We start from the raw sequence: 17,731 nt of genomic DNA on the forward strand, positions 1-17,731 counted from the left end.
CAGATGCTCTTGAACCCTAAGCCCTTCTGACCTCTTAGCCCCAAGGCTGTAGGCCTCCTGTTCTAGTTATAAAAGAGGAAATGTTTAGAAAGAATTTCCTGTCTGAGAATCTTCTGGTAAAGCCCTTTCAACTAGATGTCTTCTTTCTGTGTTTATGGTCTAGTTAGCTTGTGGGCTTTTGCTTTCTCCACTCCCTGGTGTGTATCTCTGAAATAGCCAATATGACATTTTAGGATGAAATAATACATTGTGGTAGCTGAGCAATAAAACTTGGAGTCCACACCAGTAGTCACGCAGAGTTGAACTGCTGGAACAAGCAAAGGACTTTTTTGATCAAGCAATAATGAATTTATAAAGGCTTCAATTCTAGGTGTGGATTTGGCTTGCTGGGCTGTTTGTCTGTTATTTGGGAACAAAATAAAAGCCCTGTTTCCCACCCCCACCCCCATTTCCCTTTCAGAGGATCTGGGCATATTGCTTTTTAAAGCCGTTTTTTATAAGGCCTTCTTTGCTTTCTTGCTTCCAACCATGAAGTCATTTTTTGACTTTGAAAAGGAACCACAGTTTGACTTTTTACAAAATGATCCAGGGGACTGAATCCGCCAGCGATTTCGGATCCAGGCGGTTTTGGGAAGTCAGCAGCCGGCGATGGCCTTGGGTAGGCAATCACTGTGGGGGCTGGGTGCATAGTGATTCATGTTATGTGAGTTTTCTAATTTGATTTTTTTCTAATTTACACTTTAGTGTAGTACTTACAGTTCTCACGTCTTTAGCGTGAGCTGAATTGCAACTAGCTCATAGCACATTTCTTCTGAGAAATAGGCTTTTTACTTTTTTTTTTTAATTAACGAAGAGGTACCAGGGACTTTTTCTGATACGAGAAGCCAGTTCCTACCGACCGGCTTTCGGCTCTCCCACCACCACCTCGTTTCCGCCTCCGGGCTCTGCACCAGCTGCTCCCCTTCTTGGAACAGCCTTCACTCCACAATCCCGCCAGCACTAAGCTCTCACCCGTGGCCCGGCTGTGTCCTCGGCATCCTCATTCTTTGCAGGTGTGACACAGAATTTGTGAATCAGTGTTAGTCGAGTGAGTAACTAAATGAGTAAGGCCTCTGGCTGTCTGAGCATCACATTGGTTTCCACCTTAGGAGTGGGTGGGGTGTGTGTCCGTCCCCACGGACGCTGGCTTTCCTCTGAGAATCCTTTTCTGACCTCGGTCCCCTCCCCAGTTTGGAATTGAGTGTCCTCTAGCTCCCCCATCAGGGCACTCTCGGCACTGCATGCACAGGCTCATCTACTTGGCTGGTGTCCTCCGCCATGAGTCAGGGATCGCTATTGTCACATGACTGACTGAGGGCTTGACAGACATGAGGCCATTTATCCAGCCCCCACTGCACTTCTGGAAGGGGCACCTCTTTAATTGGTGGTCAGTGAGAGGACCACTGTATTTGGCAGCCCTCCAATGGTCTGAGGGACAGTGAACTGGCCCCCTGTGTAAAAAGTTTGGAGACCCCTGCGAGGGGGTCGGGATTATTTTGTTGTTGGCCAAAGGGGGGCAGTAAAAAAACATTTTTGGCCCCTTTGACCCTAGTTTGTGTTGTGCACAGGTGCAGTGTTAATCCTTAAAAAGTGACAGAACTAGTGAAGAGTTTTGAAGTTCTACATGGGCCTTTTTGCTGGGACAGCACCTGTTTGTGAGCCGACAGCTGTCTGTGTGAAGCAGTTATTTTGTATCTTGCTCAGGACTGTGGAAGAAGAGAGAAGCTGTGAGATGGGAAAAGATTCTGAAGAGCCTGTGGTTGCCTGGTGGGTGGGCACCCTTCTCAGGGCAGCTCACTCTCTGGGATGCGTTAGACGTGGCACGAGGGCGTGTGATCAGAGTGTGTCCCGTACTGACCTTGTAGCCAGAGTTCTTGGAGTGGCCGCTGGAGAATCTGAGTCGGGTATGTGCGTGTTAGTGTTCATAGGAATTTTCTGGATGTTTCATTAAAATGCAGATTCCCGTGGGGAGAGGCGCAAGAATTTACATTTTCACACACAGGCCTGGATTCTACTCGGGAGGATCACTGATCCCCTTCTTCATGAAACACCCTCTAGGACAGGAAATTCTGGGGAGATATTGGAAAATGGGACAGCCCTTGGGGGGGAGGAGGGTCAGGGACCAGCCCTTAGATCAGGGGTAGTCAACCTTTTTATACCTACCGCCCACTTTTGTATCTCTGTTAGTAGTAACATTTTCTAACCGCCCACCGGTTCCACAGTAATGGTGATTTATAAAGTAGGGAAGTAACTTTACTTTATAAAATTTATAAAGCAGAGTTACAGCAAGTTAAAGCATATAATAATAATTACTTACCAAGTACTTTATGTTGGATTTTCGCTAAGTTTGGCAGAATAAATCTTTCTAAAACAACTTACTATAGTTAAATCTATCTTTTTACTTATACTTTGGTTGCTCCGCTACCGCCCACCACGAAAGCTGGAACGCCCCCTAGTGGGCGAGAGGGACCAGGTTGACTGCCACTGCCTTAGATGGAGGGGAAGTGCAGCCTGGGAAAGCCAGCCCAGGCAGTGGCTCCTGGGAGGAGGGACGCTCGGCATTAGCCCGTGGTCAGTGTAACCCAGGGAAGTCAACCCAGCAGCATTGATGCCCTGCACCCAGTGCACGCGTGAAGAGATAAAAAGAAGAGTCGTGGTCTCCTGGACAGGATAGGCATGTCCTATCCTGCAAAGCGATGAAATGCACAGATGTTAAATGAAGCAATGCAGAGATAGATGGAGACTAATGAGCCCCAGCAGCAGCGAAGGACCGACTTAACTCAGACGCAGAGGTCCTGTGGGCTGTTCTCAGTCTGCGCGCTCCTAGGCGGAAGCACCGGAGAGTCGGCCCATCTCGGACACCCCTGGGCTGGACGCTTTCCCTGTAGCCACCTGGGGCCAGAAGACAGTACCAGTTCTTCAGGGAGGAAGCAGTCAATACTCAAAAGGATGCCAATGTGTGAAATTTGTATGCCTTTGACCTCGCGGTTATACCTCAAAGAGATACTGTACAAGTGGGAAAAATAAAATATGGGTCCAGATGTGCATTGTTTATTGAAAACACCCCAAATATCCACCGGTAGTGGGCCTTGTGCATGCGTCGATGCAGTAAAGTTACTCCTAGCCATCAAAAGGAATGGTGTAGACCTGTAGATACCAACAGGAAACGTGTCACAAAATATTATGGATTCAGAATAGCAAACTATTTCATAGGTGCACTGAATCAGGTATACTCTGATTTCTGTTGATTAATTCGGTCAGTAGTTACTGACTAGCTCACATGTCAGGCACTGTGCTGAGTACGGGAAGGAGATGAGTGACTAAGACAGTGGCCCTTTGCTAGTGAAGGACTTGGAACCGGCAGCAGCCGCGTTGCCCGGGAGCGTGTTAGGAGTGCAGGTTCCCAGGCTCCATGCCAGGCCTGCTGCATTTTACCGAGGTCCGAGGCTGGCCATCTGCACACTGGAGTGTATGAGACTGCTTCAAGAGCGTGCTAACCAAAGTGGCCATCGTGGGTTTCCCGGGGCGGGGGGGCAGCAATCTGGGGTAGTTTTTACATTGGCTTCTGTATGTTTCTCTATCGTTTGAATTTTTCTCAGTGAGGAATGTCTTGAGTTTACAAAACAAGGCTAGTAATTATGCGTAAGAGCTTAAGGCTCCTGCTTCTGGTTCCCTGGGCTGTCCCGGGCGCACACTGGCAGCATCCGGGGGCAGGTGGAGGTGGCAGCTGTTGACTATTTGGCCAACACCGAGGTCTGGAAGAGAGACCCTGAATATGGGTCTGTGGCTGCAGCTGTCGTCACAGCTTGCGAGATGCTGAGGTCTGATGAGCCGGTTCATGGCTGTTCTGGCTGAACAGAGGCTCTGGGATGGCAGCCCCTGGCCAGCTTGCTGGTGTGGTTCTGACATCGGGAGAGTCTGGGCAGCAGCTGCAGAGAGCAGGCCCACACTGTGACATCTGCCCTCATCCAGGACCAGTGACAGCCCTGAGCCCTTCCTGAGCAGACTGGGAGCCAGAGGCATGAGGCCTGGTGAAGAGGGTTTCTCTCCAAGGCCTGGAATGTTCTGGCCATCTGGAAGAGGGCGTTCAGACTCCTGACTCCTTTTCCTGGCGCCTCCCTGAGACTGATGCCTGAGGTGGCCCTTGGCAGGGTGTGGTCCTACAGCTCCACGCAGAAAGCGCAGTGTAGCCTCCGGCCATGAGAACTGGGCACTAAAGCGGTTTGGCCCTGGGTAGCTCTGTGACTTTGGGTAAGTCCCCAATTGCCTCCTTGAGCCTCAGTTTTTCTTATCTGTGAAATGGGAGGAATAATTTTTGAATGACCCTGTGTGGACTGCCTGCTGTGCCCTAGAGGTTAAAGGTCAGGCCTTTGTTCTGAGGGCATCACAACCTGGCAGCAGTGCAGTGTCTCTGGGTCCCCATAGCCCTGGCACGATCCCCAAACACTGGCCCGACGGCTCTGTCCTTCCCTCATTCTGGATGCTACAGCAGCTTTCCATGTAGGGCGATGGTAAATAGAGGTTATCACAGACTTGTTTATGTTTTTGCTGGTAAACTAGAAAGTCGACAACCATGTTAATCCTTTGTCCACTCCCATCTGGTTAAAAGAAAAAAAAAACTTTAAAAAAATTTTTTCTAACCTGTGAAATTCGGAACTATAATAACCAGGTTCTAATGAGGGGAAGGCCTCAGATCAGGAAATAAACCATCCCCCAGGAGAGCCCTAACCCCTGTCTTCCTGGCCAACGCTGCTGCTTTCAAAAGTTCCTGGAGCAGCTCCTTGCAAAGCGATGTGTGTAACCACGTGTTCAGCAGCATGGCGTCACCCCGTCTGCCTTTGGCAGTGCGACTGCAGACACACGGTCCACCTTCCGCCAGGGCTGCTGAGGTTCATGCTGAAATTTCCCCTTCGTGGAAATGGGGGAATGGCCAGACTTTGTCCAGGACCCCGCTGCGCCCCACGGTGGGTCATGCCGGCAGGGAGCAGCCGACAGCTGTTGTCAGCGACTGGCTTCTCTGGGAGCCTCTGCCAGGTGCTCGGCAGGCCGCCTGTGATCTGGGGTGGCGGTCGCCTTAGCAGGCGGCTGATGGTGCAGATGTAAATCACAGCCAGACAGGCCCCCTCCCTGCAGAGGCAGCCATCTGAGCACCCCAACATGGCAGGGAGTCTCATGACTAATTCCTGGAGAGGGTGTAGGGCCAGGGACAAGGGGCTGGTTAATTGAAAGGAAGATGATTCATTTATAATTATTCATAGTCTCACTTTCTTTTTTCTCCCTTTGTCTTAGAGGGTCTAGTCCGTTGGAGCCGGGCCGGGCCTTAGAAATACTTAGGGAGTCAGTAGACCAGAGGGGTCAAGGGCAGAGTTTGAGCAACGACTCTATTAGCAGGGTCAAGCTACTTCAGTTTTGGACCTTGGTTATCTTATCTTTAAAATGGGTTTTGTGAGGAGTCCACAAGATGATGTCTTAATACATGGAGCACAATGTTTAGCCCATACTAAGTATTCAGTAAATGCTAATTATTATTGCCCAAACTCACTCCCTCCTTTTATAGGTTCATTTGTATTTTCAGCAGGCATTTATTAGACCTTCATTGGAGGCCCTGTGTAGCACAGTGCCTTCAAAAGTGATGGATGAGCCTGACCAGGCAGTGGTGCAGTGGATAGAGTGTCAGACTGGGATGCGGAAGACCCAGGATTGAGACCTTGAAGTTGCCAGCTTGAGCACGGGCTCATCTGGTTTGAGCAAAAGCTCACCAGCTTGAGCCCAAAGTCGCTGGCTCGAGCAAGGGGTTACTCGGTTTGCTGAAGGCCCGCGGTCAACGCACATATGAGAAGCAATCAATGAACAACTAAGGTGTTGCAACGTGCAACGAAAAACTAATGATTGATGCTTCTCATCTCTTCGTTCCTGTCTGTCTGTCCCTGTCTATCCCTCTCTCTAACTCTCGCTCTGTCTCTGAAAAAAAAAAAGTGATAAATGAAAATATTCAACTGAGTATATGTTTAGTGCTAAACAGCCCAACACGAAGCTGGTGACATCTTTCTTATGAAGGAAAAGGAAGGAGAGCAGAGCAAGGGCTTGAGTGACTGTGGGTGGGAGGCGAGGTTTCTGCTGTTGACAGGACGGCGGTTAAAGAGACCCAAATAAATGAGGAGTGAGTCATGCTGACCCCTGGGAGAAAGGCATTCCAGGCAGAGGGAACAGCAGGTGCGAAGGTTCTGAGGTGGAACTCTGCCTAACAGGCCCCAGGGAGAACAGGAGGCCAGCATAGCCAGATCGTGAAGAGTGGGTAGGCATGAGATTGGAGAGGTCTGGAGCTGCATGATGCTGTGACTTTAGGCTTTTTTTAAGGTGATGGGAGGGCAGCAAATTTCTGAATGGAGGAGTGATGTATTGAGGTTTACAAAGAGGCCTCTCAGTTTAGATGGCAAAAGGTCAATCTTTCTTCCCTTACCCCTAAAGGAGTGACCAGGGCAAGGCTGGTTGGTCCTCTTAATTTGAGCATCCCGCGAGATCTTGCCTATAATAGTTGTTACCATGGTGTTTGCTTAAGGGCAACTTTCTATTTCCCACATCCCTTCTACATTTATTAATTGGAATTCTTTTGTAAAGAAGAAGTTTCCCTTCTCCCTCATTTACTTACTTATTCAACAATTGGTGATACCAGTTTGAACTCACATATATTTATTTTATTCTCTGGGTTGCAAGCCAATACTCCTGCTGTTTGTCTTGTTGCTCAAATTGTTCTACCTTTGGCCATTCGGAATGCCTTCTGGTTGACTCCTGTGCCCTTTTGACATGCCTCCATCATGTCTTGAACACTTCTTTACTTTCTGGCCACATTAGACATTCCAGGTTTATCTTGTATTTTCTCCCTGGAATCAACCACTTCTTCGAGGAAGCCTGGTTCCATTTCTTGGAAATGGTATTTAGAAACCAAGATCTGGGTGCTGGGTATGCTCATTGCTGTTGAGGTGCATTGATTGCTCCAGTCTTTCTTAATAGATGGAGCTAGGACATATATGTATATACATTAACCACCCCCCCCACACACAAATCAGTCCTTCCTTCCTTCCTTCCTTCCTTCCTTCCTTCCTCCCTTCCTTCCTTCCTCCTTCCCTCCTACCCTCCCTCCCTCCCTCACCCCACTCCTCCTTTCGTCCATCCATCCATTCATCCATCCATCCATCCATCCATCCATCCATCCAAACCTTGAGTTCATATTGATGCCTTCAAATCCAGTCCAAAGCCCCAGGATTCATTTCAGCCTTCCCACTTTCCTTATTTATAACTTTTCAATCTGAAAGCAAAAAACCTTGTTCTCACTATCTGTAATATATTTACTTATTTCTTCAGCCCTGGCACTCACAAAGCTAATTTCAGAATTTCTGATTCATGCCCTGTGACAAACAGATACAACTAGAACACCACTGTGTGTACAATTCTTTTTTTTTCTTCCTGTAGCCATATAGGATCCAGTCCAAATAACAATACTGTACTTACTTAGGCTAGTTCTTCTCTTTGCCATCCCCGTCAAGAATACAGGCGGTATTCTTCACCAGTAATATAGTTATGTGCATTGGTTGCTGTTTATGTTGCATTTTTAGTACACACACACACACACACACACACACGTACAACACAGTTGATTTTAATTTTTTTTCTTTTGGGGTATTTAAAATATTATCATGGTTCTAGGAGCTGGAATTACACAAACAGACTCAGGGAAATGTGCTGCCTTCTCATCCCTGCCACCTGCTTCCGTTCCCATTGCCCCGTCCTTCCCACCCGCTGTTGGTAACCAGTGTCTTTAGTGTCTGGTTTATTCTTCCTGTATCTTTTTTGCACAGATGAGCCGATCTGTGTATCTTTCCCCATGTCTCCTCCTCCTCTTTCCCCCGGGAGGATGAAAGGACTCTCGTGCTCTTCGCCTTTTGCTTTTCCCAGTTGATAGTCTGTCCTGGAGGTCGTTCACCGCAGTTCACAGAGCTTATTCATTATGAGCGTTTTAAACTTTGGTGATCGGGAAAATCATATTTAATAGCTCAAGGGTTGGTTTTAGAATTATCTAAGCCTTTTGATGATGATGATAATGATACATAGCATAAACATGGGTCTCTAATTGATCGCTATTGTATGCTATGCTCTGTGCTAAACATTTTATATAGATTATCTTATTGAATAGTGTCTGGAGCCCTATAAAGTAGATATTAGCTTCAATTTGCTGATTAAGGAAACTGAGGCTCAGTAATAGTTAAAAACTTGCCCACGGTCATTAACAAGTGGAGCCACAGTTTGAACTCGGTCCCAGATCTGTGCTCTGGGAAGGGCACACCAGCCCCATTACAGAAGCTCCAGGTTGAAACAAAGCCATGTGGTCTTTCAAAACCGAGGCCTGTCCCAGGCCCTCACACCCTCTTGATTGTGGGTCAGCTGCTGCTAAAGGTGGCCTGCTGCTGATGGCAGAAGCATGTAGCGGACTGACTGCCTGTCTGTTCCAAAGAAATGGCCCCTCCTGAGAGGACCCTGAGCCCTGCCTCTGAGACAGGAGACAAGGGGCACGCTAGGTGGGATCTGCTACCTGGGATGCAGCGCCAGACCCAATCTTACCTCGTCCGTCAGCAGCCAGAGCAGCCGGCACTGTTAACGGGCAAGGGCACTACACTGCAGGGCTGTTTGGTTCGCGGGACACTCAATCAAGGCCAAGTTACAGCCGTTTCTTTTCAAACTATTTGTGTAGTAGGAGTGGAAGAGGTTTTCTTTGAGCTGGCGTCTGGCTTCTGTTTCGAGAAGTGACAGCCTTTGGCAAAGAGGCAGCACGGTTGAGTTGGTTGAGAGCACGGTTTCTGGATGCTGAGTGCCTGGGGCCTCGCGCCAGTGCTGGATGCCCCAGCTGCGTGACCATGGGGAGGTCGCCTCACCTCTCACAGCACATCTGTGAAACGGGGGTGAGAGCTGCACCCGTCTTTGTCAGGGGTCCTGAAGACTGTCCCCGGGTTGGGTGATTTGCTATAGGAGGGCTCCTTGAACTCAGCCTGCAGTCATAATAGCTACGATTTATTATACGATCCAGAGCAGAACCAACAAAGGGGAGAGGTGAACGAAGTCCGCAATGAAGCCAAGGTCAGACCTCCAGGAGTGCACTCCCGGGGGTTCACACCGAGGCACCCAATCCCCCAGCAACAAGTGTGACAGCACGTGTGAAATGTCTTCTCCTGCAGAAGCTCATTAGAGACTCAGTGCCCAGGGATTTTACTGGCAGCTGGTCACATAGGCACCCTCTCCCAAACTCCCAGGTGTTCCGCGTAAATGGCACCGTTTGCATAAACAGTTTAGGTACAGTGAGTCATTCTTATGAGAACAGTGGTGCGAACCCTACTGAAATCCAAGTTCCCAGATGCCAGCCAAGCAAGGGCCAACCTTGCCAGCAAGCTTCTCTAAGGAGAGCGGTCCCGGGCCTGGTGTGTTCATTCATTCCTGCACACCATCCCCTTGGGTGGTTGCTGGGTGGACTAGAAGGGATGATCCTTGTGAAGACTGGCCGCTTCATCGAGCATCATCGTCAGCGCTGGTGAATATAGCTGATTACTTTGACAGTCAGGGAATGAATTCTGAATGGCTCATTAGCACCTTGAGACCAGGCTCCATCCATCATCCATCTACTCACCCATTCATTCCTGTTTGTCACATTCTGATTGAGCCCTGCTGGTGCAGGGGCTGCCTGGGCCTCTGTGGGATTAACTGCTTCCCTCCTGGAGGATGGTACATGGGGCTTCCAGTCTTGGTGGGTAGCAGGGTGGTGGTGAGAGCCTCCCGCAGACTCCCAGGTGAGTGTAGGAGGGCCCTGTGCATGCTCAGAGTTAGCGGGGTGGCTGGCCGTGGTGGTGAGAGCCTCCCGCAGACTCCCAGGTGAGTGTAGGAGGGCCCTGTGCATGCTCAGAGTTAGCGGGGTGGCTGGCCGTGGTGGTGAGAGCCTCCCGCAGACTCCCAGGTGAGTGTAGGAGGGCCCTCTGCATGCTCAGAGTTAGCCGGGTGGCTGGCCGTGGTGGTGAGAGCCTCCCGCAGGCTCCCAGGTGAGTGTAGGAGGGCCCTGTGCACGCTCAGAGTTAGCGGGTGGCTGTGCCGCTGTCAGAAACCTCGCCGCCTGACGTCTTGCCCTTTGGCCTGTTCTTCCTCCCACAGCCAAGGCTAAGTCGAAGTGCGGCCCGACCTTCTTCCCCTGCGCCAGCGGCATCCACTGCATCATCGGCCGCTTCCGGTGCAACGGGTTTGAGGACTGCCCCGACGGCAGCGACGAGGAGAACTGCAGTAAGTGCCGGGCGCTCGCTCACTGGCTCGTGGTCACCCTTGTGCACTGGGCCGCCCGCCGCCTCCGTGCTGGCTGCTGTCGCCTTCGGGCTCCTTCCACCCACAGGCTCAGGCATTTCCTGCTCTGAACCGGACTCCGTTCTTCACCACTTCTGTCTTGTGTAAATGCTCAGCTACCGTTTACTGGGGGTTCTCCTGAATGCACTGGGCCTTGGGCAACACTTGGTTTCATTTCTAAAGATGGCCGTGCAAGTGCAGGTATAAGATCCCTGTTCACCGGTGAGGAATCTGAGGTGCAGAGAGGTAAGTGAACCCACCCAGTGTCACACAGTGCAGAGGTTGCAGGACCAGGTCCAGGGCTGTGCAGGCTCTCCTCTGATCAACTCTCCCACTCCACACCTCAGGGTTGTAGGCTTGCTTTCCTTCTTAGCTTGAATTCTTTTTTTAAAGATGTTTATATATGAATCATATACATACTACAAGAATTTTTTTTTTTCATTTTTCCGAAGCTGGAAATGGGGAGGCAGTCAGACAGACTCCCGCATGCGCCCGACCAGGATCCACCCGGCATGCCCACCAGGGGTGATGCTCTGCCCCTCTGGGGCATCACTCTGTTGCATCCAGAGCCATTCTAGTGCCTGAGGCAGAGGCTACAGAGCCATCCTCAGTACCCGGGCTATCTTTGCTCCAATGGAGCCTTGGCTGCGGGAGGGGAAGAGAGAGACAGAGAGGAAGGAGAGGGGGAGGGGTGGAGAAGCAGATGGGCACTTCTCCTGTGTGCCCTGGCCGGGAATCAAACCCGGGACTCCTGCACGCCAGGCCGACGCTCTACCGCTGAGCCAACCGGCCAGGGCTACAAGAATATATTTTTGAGGAAACATTCAAAACAGTACAGAAAATTAAAGTTGTTTATTTATAACCACCTGCTTCTTTTACCTGTTGTATAATATTCCATGGCATCAACACACACACACACACACACACACACACACACACCTCTTTTTCTTTCTACCCCACTTTGTCTCCTAGCAGTTGAGCACTACAACTTCTTAGCCTGGATACATACAGCCTCTTCCCTGCCAGCATCTCTTCACACACAGGGGTTCAGTGACCTTTAAGCGCCTTCCCCCACCTCTCATACTGTATGTTCCATCTCTCCCAGCAGGTGGCTTTGTACCTGCTGCTGGTCACTCTGCTCCCTGCTGTTTCTTCTTCAGCCTTAAATGTTTAGACTGCTGTAGCCTTTGTAACTATAGTCAGCTCTGGACAGATTTATAGTTATTTTCTGTGTCTGCATATTTTTTTTTGCATATTTTAATAACATTTTTTCTTCTGCTTATTAAAAGCACATTATAAAATATAGAAAAGTATAAAGAAGGAAACACAACTGCCCAGACCGAAACATTGTTAATATTTGGGCTATTTTGTGCCAGTCCTGTCTCCTCCGCACCCTCCATCATCACTTCCTGTCTTCTCTGATGTGCTTAGTTCTCTGTGTCCTTTTTGCTGTGACCATTTTCTCACATTATTGGTTTTTTTTTTCTTCAAAACTTAAGTTTTAGTGACTTCAGTGATTGTTTTGACAAACTGATTTTCCCTTATCCCGTTGGTTCTATTTTAGGTCCCTGAAGAGGAGGGTGGCTGTCTCCTGTGTTATTTATGTCTTTCTAGCGAACAGTTGTTGCTCTGCCCACCCAGCAGGGACACAGGGAGTTTGTAACTCTCCCTTGTGCCTTCTCCTGATGCCTTGTTTCATCTTCTGGGCCTCGAATGGCAGAAACAGAGCATAGCCACTAGATGATAGAATGGATAGTACAGTGGCGGAAGCCCAGCTCTCCAGGCAGGCTGCCTGTGGCTCAGAGGGTCGGGGCCTGGCTGAGCACGTGGCTCTGGAGCTGAGTATCTGACCGCAGATTCCTGTTTACCTGAGCTAAGCAGGAGACGGGCCCGCTGTGTGATCTCTCTGCACAGCGGTTCACCTGTCTGTAGACGCAGTGCTGAGAGCCCGCTTCCGGGGTTGTTGTGAGAGTTAGGCGAGAATTTCCGAAAAGTGCTTAGTGTAGTGGCTGGCACAGAGTAGTTGGCTATACAAACATATAGTGACCAAGGGTAGAGCATCGGCCTGGCATGTGGATGTCCCGGGTTCGATTCCTGGTCAGGGCACACAGGAGAATCACCCATCTGCTTCTCTATCCCTCCCCTCCCCCTCTTGCTTCTCTCTCTCTCTCTTCTCTCTCTCTCTCTCTCTCCCCCACCCTCCTCCTCCCCTCCTGCAGCCATGGCTAGATAGATAGGAGCAATTTGGCCCCGGGAGGATGGCTCTATGGCCTCCGCCTCAGCATTAAAAATGGCTCTGGATGCAAGGGAACAATGCCGTAGATGCGCAGAGCATCACCCCCCCACCCCCCCACCCCCGCGGTGGGCTTGCCTGATGGATCCAGTCCCATCGGGCGCATGCAGGAGTCTTTCTCTGCCTCCCCTCCTCTCACTAAAACAAACAAACAAACAAAAACAACATGTAGTGTCTTAAAACTGTGAATGATTAAGGGGAAGATTACCAGGATTACCAGGATTTCGCCTTTGGCTTAGGATGTCCAAGGACATACTTCTTTTTTTGACACTGTAAAAATTTTTACATTTAGAATTAGCCAGCTGGACTCAATTTAGATGATCCCAATTTTTTTGGCAACATCCAGTGCATCCTGGTCGGGAGGCGGTGGAGCATATGCTTTCTTCTCTCCATCGGGCCTGAGCAGGGTGTGGACCTTGGCCATGTCATCGCGCTTCCTCACAGCCTGTGTGATCTGGTGCCTGTTGGCCTTGACATCCACAGTGAACACGAGTATTGTCTTCCGTCTTCTGCACGGCTGACTCGGTAGTTGGGGGGGACTCGATGATGGCACAGTGGTCAAACTTCTTTCTCCCGGGGGTGCTCTTTCGAGGGTATTTGGGCTGCCTTCGGAGCTGTAGTGTCTCGGGCCATCAGAAAGTGGGTGATGTGTGGGTCTCGGTGTGATTGATTGATTGATTGATTGATGTGGCTGTGGATGACCTTCAGCATTGCTTTCTTTGCCTTTGAAGCCTTGGCCTTGGCTTTGGGAGGGGCAGGGGCTTCCTTCTTTACTTCTAGCGCCATCTTTGTAAAAAGGACATGCTGCTTTTACATCTCATTTAGTGTGTGTCAGCTTGGTCTCTGCTTCCGGCTGTTGTGAGGATCTTATAATCGAAGGGGGGGAGAATTATATGTATGTTACATGTATTTGTACATACATACCAGAGGGTACCCCAATGGCACTAAAAAGCAAGTGTGACACATTATAATGTGCATTCTTAATGATCGTGGCCCTATATACTCCCTGCCATAGATAAAGACCCTATATGATTTCAGTGTTTGGACATGGGTCTTTAATTGTCTGAGTACATCATATCCTTTACAAATGAAGCCAGGAATTCCCTTTGACATATCTACCATATAAAAAAGAGTGGTTCTAACTCACTGTTTTGAAAACTGGTAAATAAAAGGAAAGAATCAAACATATTCCCTCCCTTCCCTATATGAATTTTATTTCTGAGTAATTAAATACCTGACTGAAGAAAGTTGGTTGTTTTTTTTTTTAATTGAAGAATACCAGCAATAATAGAAGAACAAGAGAATGAGGGTATCTCTCTTTTGTAACCCGTAATTAAGAAATGAGTCACCAATGGCTGCTAAAAGCATTAGGTGAAAAATTGATGGGGAGTTTTGTAATGGATGGATCGGGCTGAAAACCGCTGGACCAGCAGGGCAGTCTCCACAGACGGCTTTGAATCAATATCGCACCTCTTAGAATGGGGTGTAGATCCCACTGTCACTCTGTAGATCACTTTATGTTATAGTTGTCTCAGTACCTCTGTGTACATTAAAAACTCCAAGAGACAGTGTTTTCATGTTTGCTTTTAATTTCCTAATGTACTTTAAAGAACTCCAGAGAAGAAGAATATTTACCCAGATATTTACCATTTCGGTTGCTCACCCTTCATTCCTGATGTTCCAGCTGTCCTTGTGATATCGTTGTCCTTCTGTCTGGAGGACTTCCTTTCGCAATTCTTTTTAAAACAGGTCTGCCAGCAACAAATTCCCTTCGTTTTCCTTCATCTAAGAAGGTCTTTATTTCACCGTCATTCCTGAAGGATATTTTAACTGCGTATAGAATTCTGGGTTGACAGTTCGTTTTCTTTAAGTACTTTAAAAATGTCATGCCACGTCCTCTGGCTGCAATGGTTTCCGATGGGAGGTTTGCAGTCATTCATATTGTTTCTCCATAGAGAATACATCGTTTTTCTCTGTTTTTTTTAAGTTTGCAGCAGTTGGATTATCGTGTGTCTGAGTATGAGGATTTCTTTGAGTTCATCCTGTTTAGAGTTCTGTTTGAATCTGTAGGCTTTTCTCTTTTGCCATACTTAGTACACTTTCAGCTATTATTTCTTCAAAAAAAATTTTTTTTTTGAGAGAAGAGAGAGAGCTAGGGATAGACAAATAGGAACAGAGAGAGATGAGAAACATCAATTCTTAGTTGTGGCACCTTAGTTGGTCATTGATTGCTTTCTCGTATGTGCCTTGACTGGGAAGCTCTAGCCAAGCCAGTGACCCCTTGCTCAAACCAGCGACCTTTAGGCTTAAGCCAGTGACCTTGGGCATCAAGCCAGCAACTTTTGGGCTCAAGCCAGGGACCGTTGGGTCATGTCTATGATACCACACTCAAGCCATTGTCCCTATGCTCAAGCTGGTGAGCCTGTGCTCAAGCCAGCAACCTTCGGGTTTTGAACCTGGATCCTCAGCATCCCAGGTCAACACTTTATCCACTGTGCCACTGCTGGTTAGGCTTCTTCAAATATTTTTGTTCAGTACTGCACTCTTTCTCCTTTTCTTATGGGATTCTGATAACAACTTTAGATCTTTTGTTATGGTCCACAGGTCCCTGAAGCTCTGTTCAGTTTTTAATCAGTCTTTTAATTTTTTTTATTGTTTAGATTGGATGATTTCTATCTTTTGGCAAGTTTACTTTTTTCTCGGTCTGCTTTTAAGCCCAGATAGTGTGGGTTCTTTATTATTTTGGCTACTGCATTTTGTTCTAACATTTCCTTTTGGCTCTTCTTTATATCTTCTGCTTTTTGCTGAGACTTTCTTTTATTCATTTGCCTCAAGAGGAACTGTGATTGCTCGTGAGAGTATTTGTTTAATAGCTGCTTTTAAGTCTGTCTTCATCACACAATTTCAACATCTGCCTTGTCTTGGCGTTGATGTCTGTTGATTACCTTTTGCCGTAAGAATTGAGGTTTTCCTGATTTTTTCATATGGCAAGTAATTTTGGATTATATTCTTGGTATTTTGATTATTCTGGTTGACACTCCAGGTGTTGTTTAAATCTTACGTAGAATGCTTCTGTTTTTGTCGGGTCAGGCCACAAGTTCCTGGCAGCCCTCTGTGGGCTGCAGTTGCCATAGCTTTGGAACTAAGTTTTTATGCAGGGCTGTTTGGATCTGCCCTGCCTGGACGCCTCCCAGTGGTCAGTCGGGGCCCTGGGCAGTGGTGTGTGAGTTCACTTATCATCATCTCTGGCATGCACTGGGTCAGTTCTAGGCCTGTGTGGCTGAGGACCAGCTTGGAAATTCACAAAGAACCTGATGGAGTTGCTTTCCCCCCACACGCTCTCTCACACTTTTCCGTTTCCTGGGAAGCTGAGAGGGAGAAACCACCTGTTCGGTGATGGTTTGAATTTTGGTTTTCTTCCCCAGTTGGCCTGCTCCAATTTTCTTTTCAGAATCTGAAAATAGTTGCTACCTGCATTCTGTCCAGGTTTTCTTTTTTGTTGTTGTTTTCTTTTCTTTCTTTTTTTTTTCCATTGCATTTAGTGGGAGAGCCAGGGTGGGGGTGTCTACTGCAGCTGAGCTGGAATTGGAACCCCCTATGAGTCAGTTTGAGCATCACAAGAAAAGAGACAGTCAGATCTCATCTGCCTTCTGATAGGACAGCGGGAACGCACGTCACCACCATGAGGTCTTTTTGCCAAAAACATCCAACCTGAATCCAAGTGAGCCTCTAAATCTCAGTCAGTTTGGGCTGCTGTACCAGAATTCCATCGACTGCGTGGCTTAAACAACAGAAATTTATTTCTCTCAGTTCCGGAAGTCCAAGATCCAGGGTCCCAGCACGGTCGGGGTCTGGGTATGGGCCCTCTTCCGGTTTATGCCCTCACGTGGCCTTCTTTGGTGGGTGCACACACAGAGAAATCCCATCATGATGGGATGTGTGGCCTAATCACCTCCCAAAGGCCCCACCTCCTAATCCTGCCCCTTTAGAGATTCGGGTGTGCAGGGGGACATAACGTGTAGTCTCTATAACATTAATCCTCAGCCCTGCAGAGTTTGAGCGAGGGGGTTATTCAGACATAGCTGTCCACAAGGCCTCAGGAGAAAGATGTTTATTGCCAGATGGGAGGTTTGGGGCGCCATCCCCAGCGAGGTGATGGTTGCAGCAGTTACAATACATGAAAGGAAGGCTTGGGTGCTGGACAGGAGGTCACCCTGCCCAGGGAGCCTTTATAGGGAGGAAGAGACAGTCAGTCCTGCCGCCAGCACCGAGCTGAGTCTGGAGGAGGTTTGAAACTTCAGGTCTTCCGAATCCTAGAGGCTGGGCAAAGGCAGGCAAGACTGAGGAACCGGACCTGCTGGCCCCTGCCCAGAGTGGCGGCCCCTTCCTCTCCAGCCTCACAGAACAGGTCCTCGCTCCAGAATGTGGCTGCTCGTGGGGCACTTTGTCTCGGGCTCCCTTGTTGAAGGGACTCTGAAACAGGGCAGGGACCTGCAGCTGGCCACGCACAGGGCGGGGCTGCGAGCATGTTCCAGGCCACAAAGGAAGCAGTGCTTGTTACTGGGACGGATCGTTTGCCGAGAGGCTTGGGGCCCGTTGCCCTCCATGCTGGAACAGAGGAAGGCCCGGGGCAGCTCTGTTTCCCCAGGTGCCTGGTTTCCAGGGCAGTGGAGCTAGGAAGACAAGGGGCCCACGAGGCTGGGATGCTGGTGGAGGAAGTGAGCGGTAACCACGGTGGGATGGGGAGCAGATGGGAACCGTGAGAGCTGGTGACGAGGACTTTCTCGTTGATGTGTTTTCTCAAGAACCCTTTGAGGTGGGAGCGGGGCCAACTTCACAGACTTGAAATGGATTAAAGGCTACATTCCTCAGGTCCTCCCGGAGACAGACTGCTTCATTTCCTGCACCGAAGCTGGTCAGTCGCTTTTGGGTGACGGCAGTGGGCCCTTGGTCCCGTCCTTCAGATGTGGTTGAAGCGAATGCCGCCCGTTTAATTAACCACTGAGCTTAGCTTTCCCCGGCCCTCCC

At 48.9% G+C, this 17,731-nt stretch overlaps 1 protein-coding gene across 3 annotated transcripts in view; it reads left to right on the forward strand.

Annotated features, from left to right (window-relative positions):
• The window catches only part of LDLRAD3 (low density lipoprotein receptor class A domain containing 3), a 239,773-nt gene that overhangs the window by 105,638 nt on the left and 116,404 nt on the right, over positions 1-17,731 (forward strand). For all 3 annotated transcript variants that reach the window (XM_066251282.1, XM_066251283.1, XM_066251284.1), the window contains exon 3: positions 10,228-10,353. In XM_066251282.1, coding sequence (XP_066107379.1) covers positions 10,228-10,353 — 126 coding nt within the window. The remainder of the gene's footprint in view (positions 1-10,227; positions 10,354-17,731) is intronic.

Source organism: Saccopteryx bilineata, chromosome 1, assembly GCF_036850765.1.
Source record: "Saccopteryx bilineata isolate mSacBil1 chromosome 1, mSacBil1_pri_phased_curated, whole genome shotgun sequence".
Taxonomy (NCBI): domain Eukaryota; kingdom Metazoa; phylum Chordata; class Mammalia; order Chiroptera; family Emballonuridae; genus Saccopteryx; species Saccopteryx bilineata.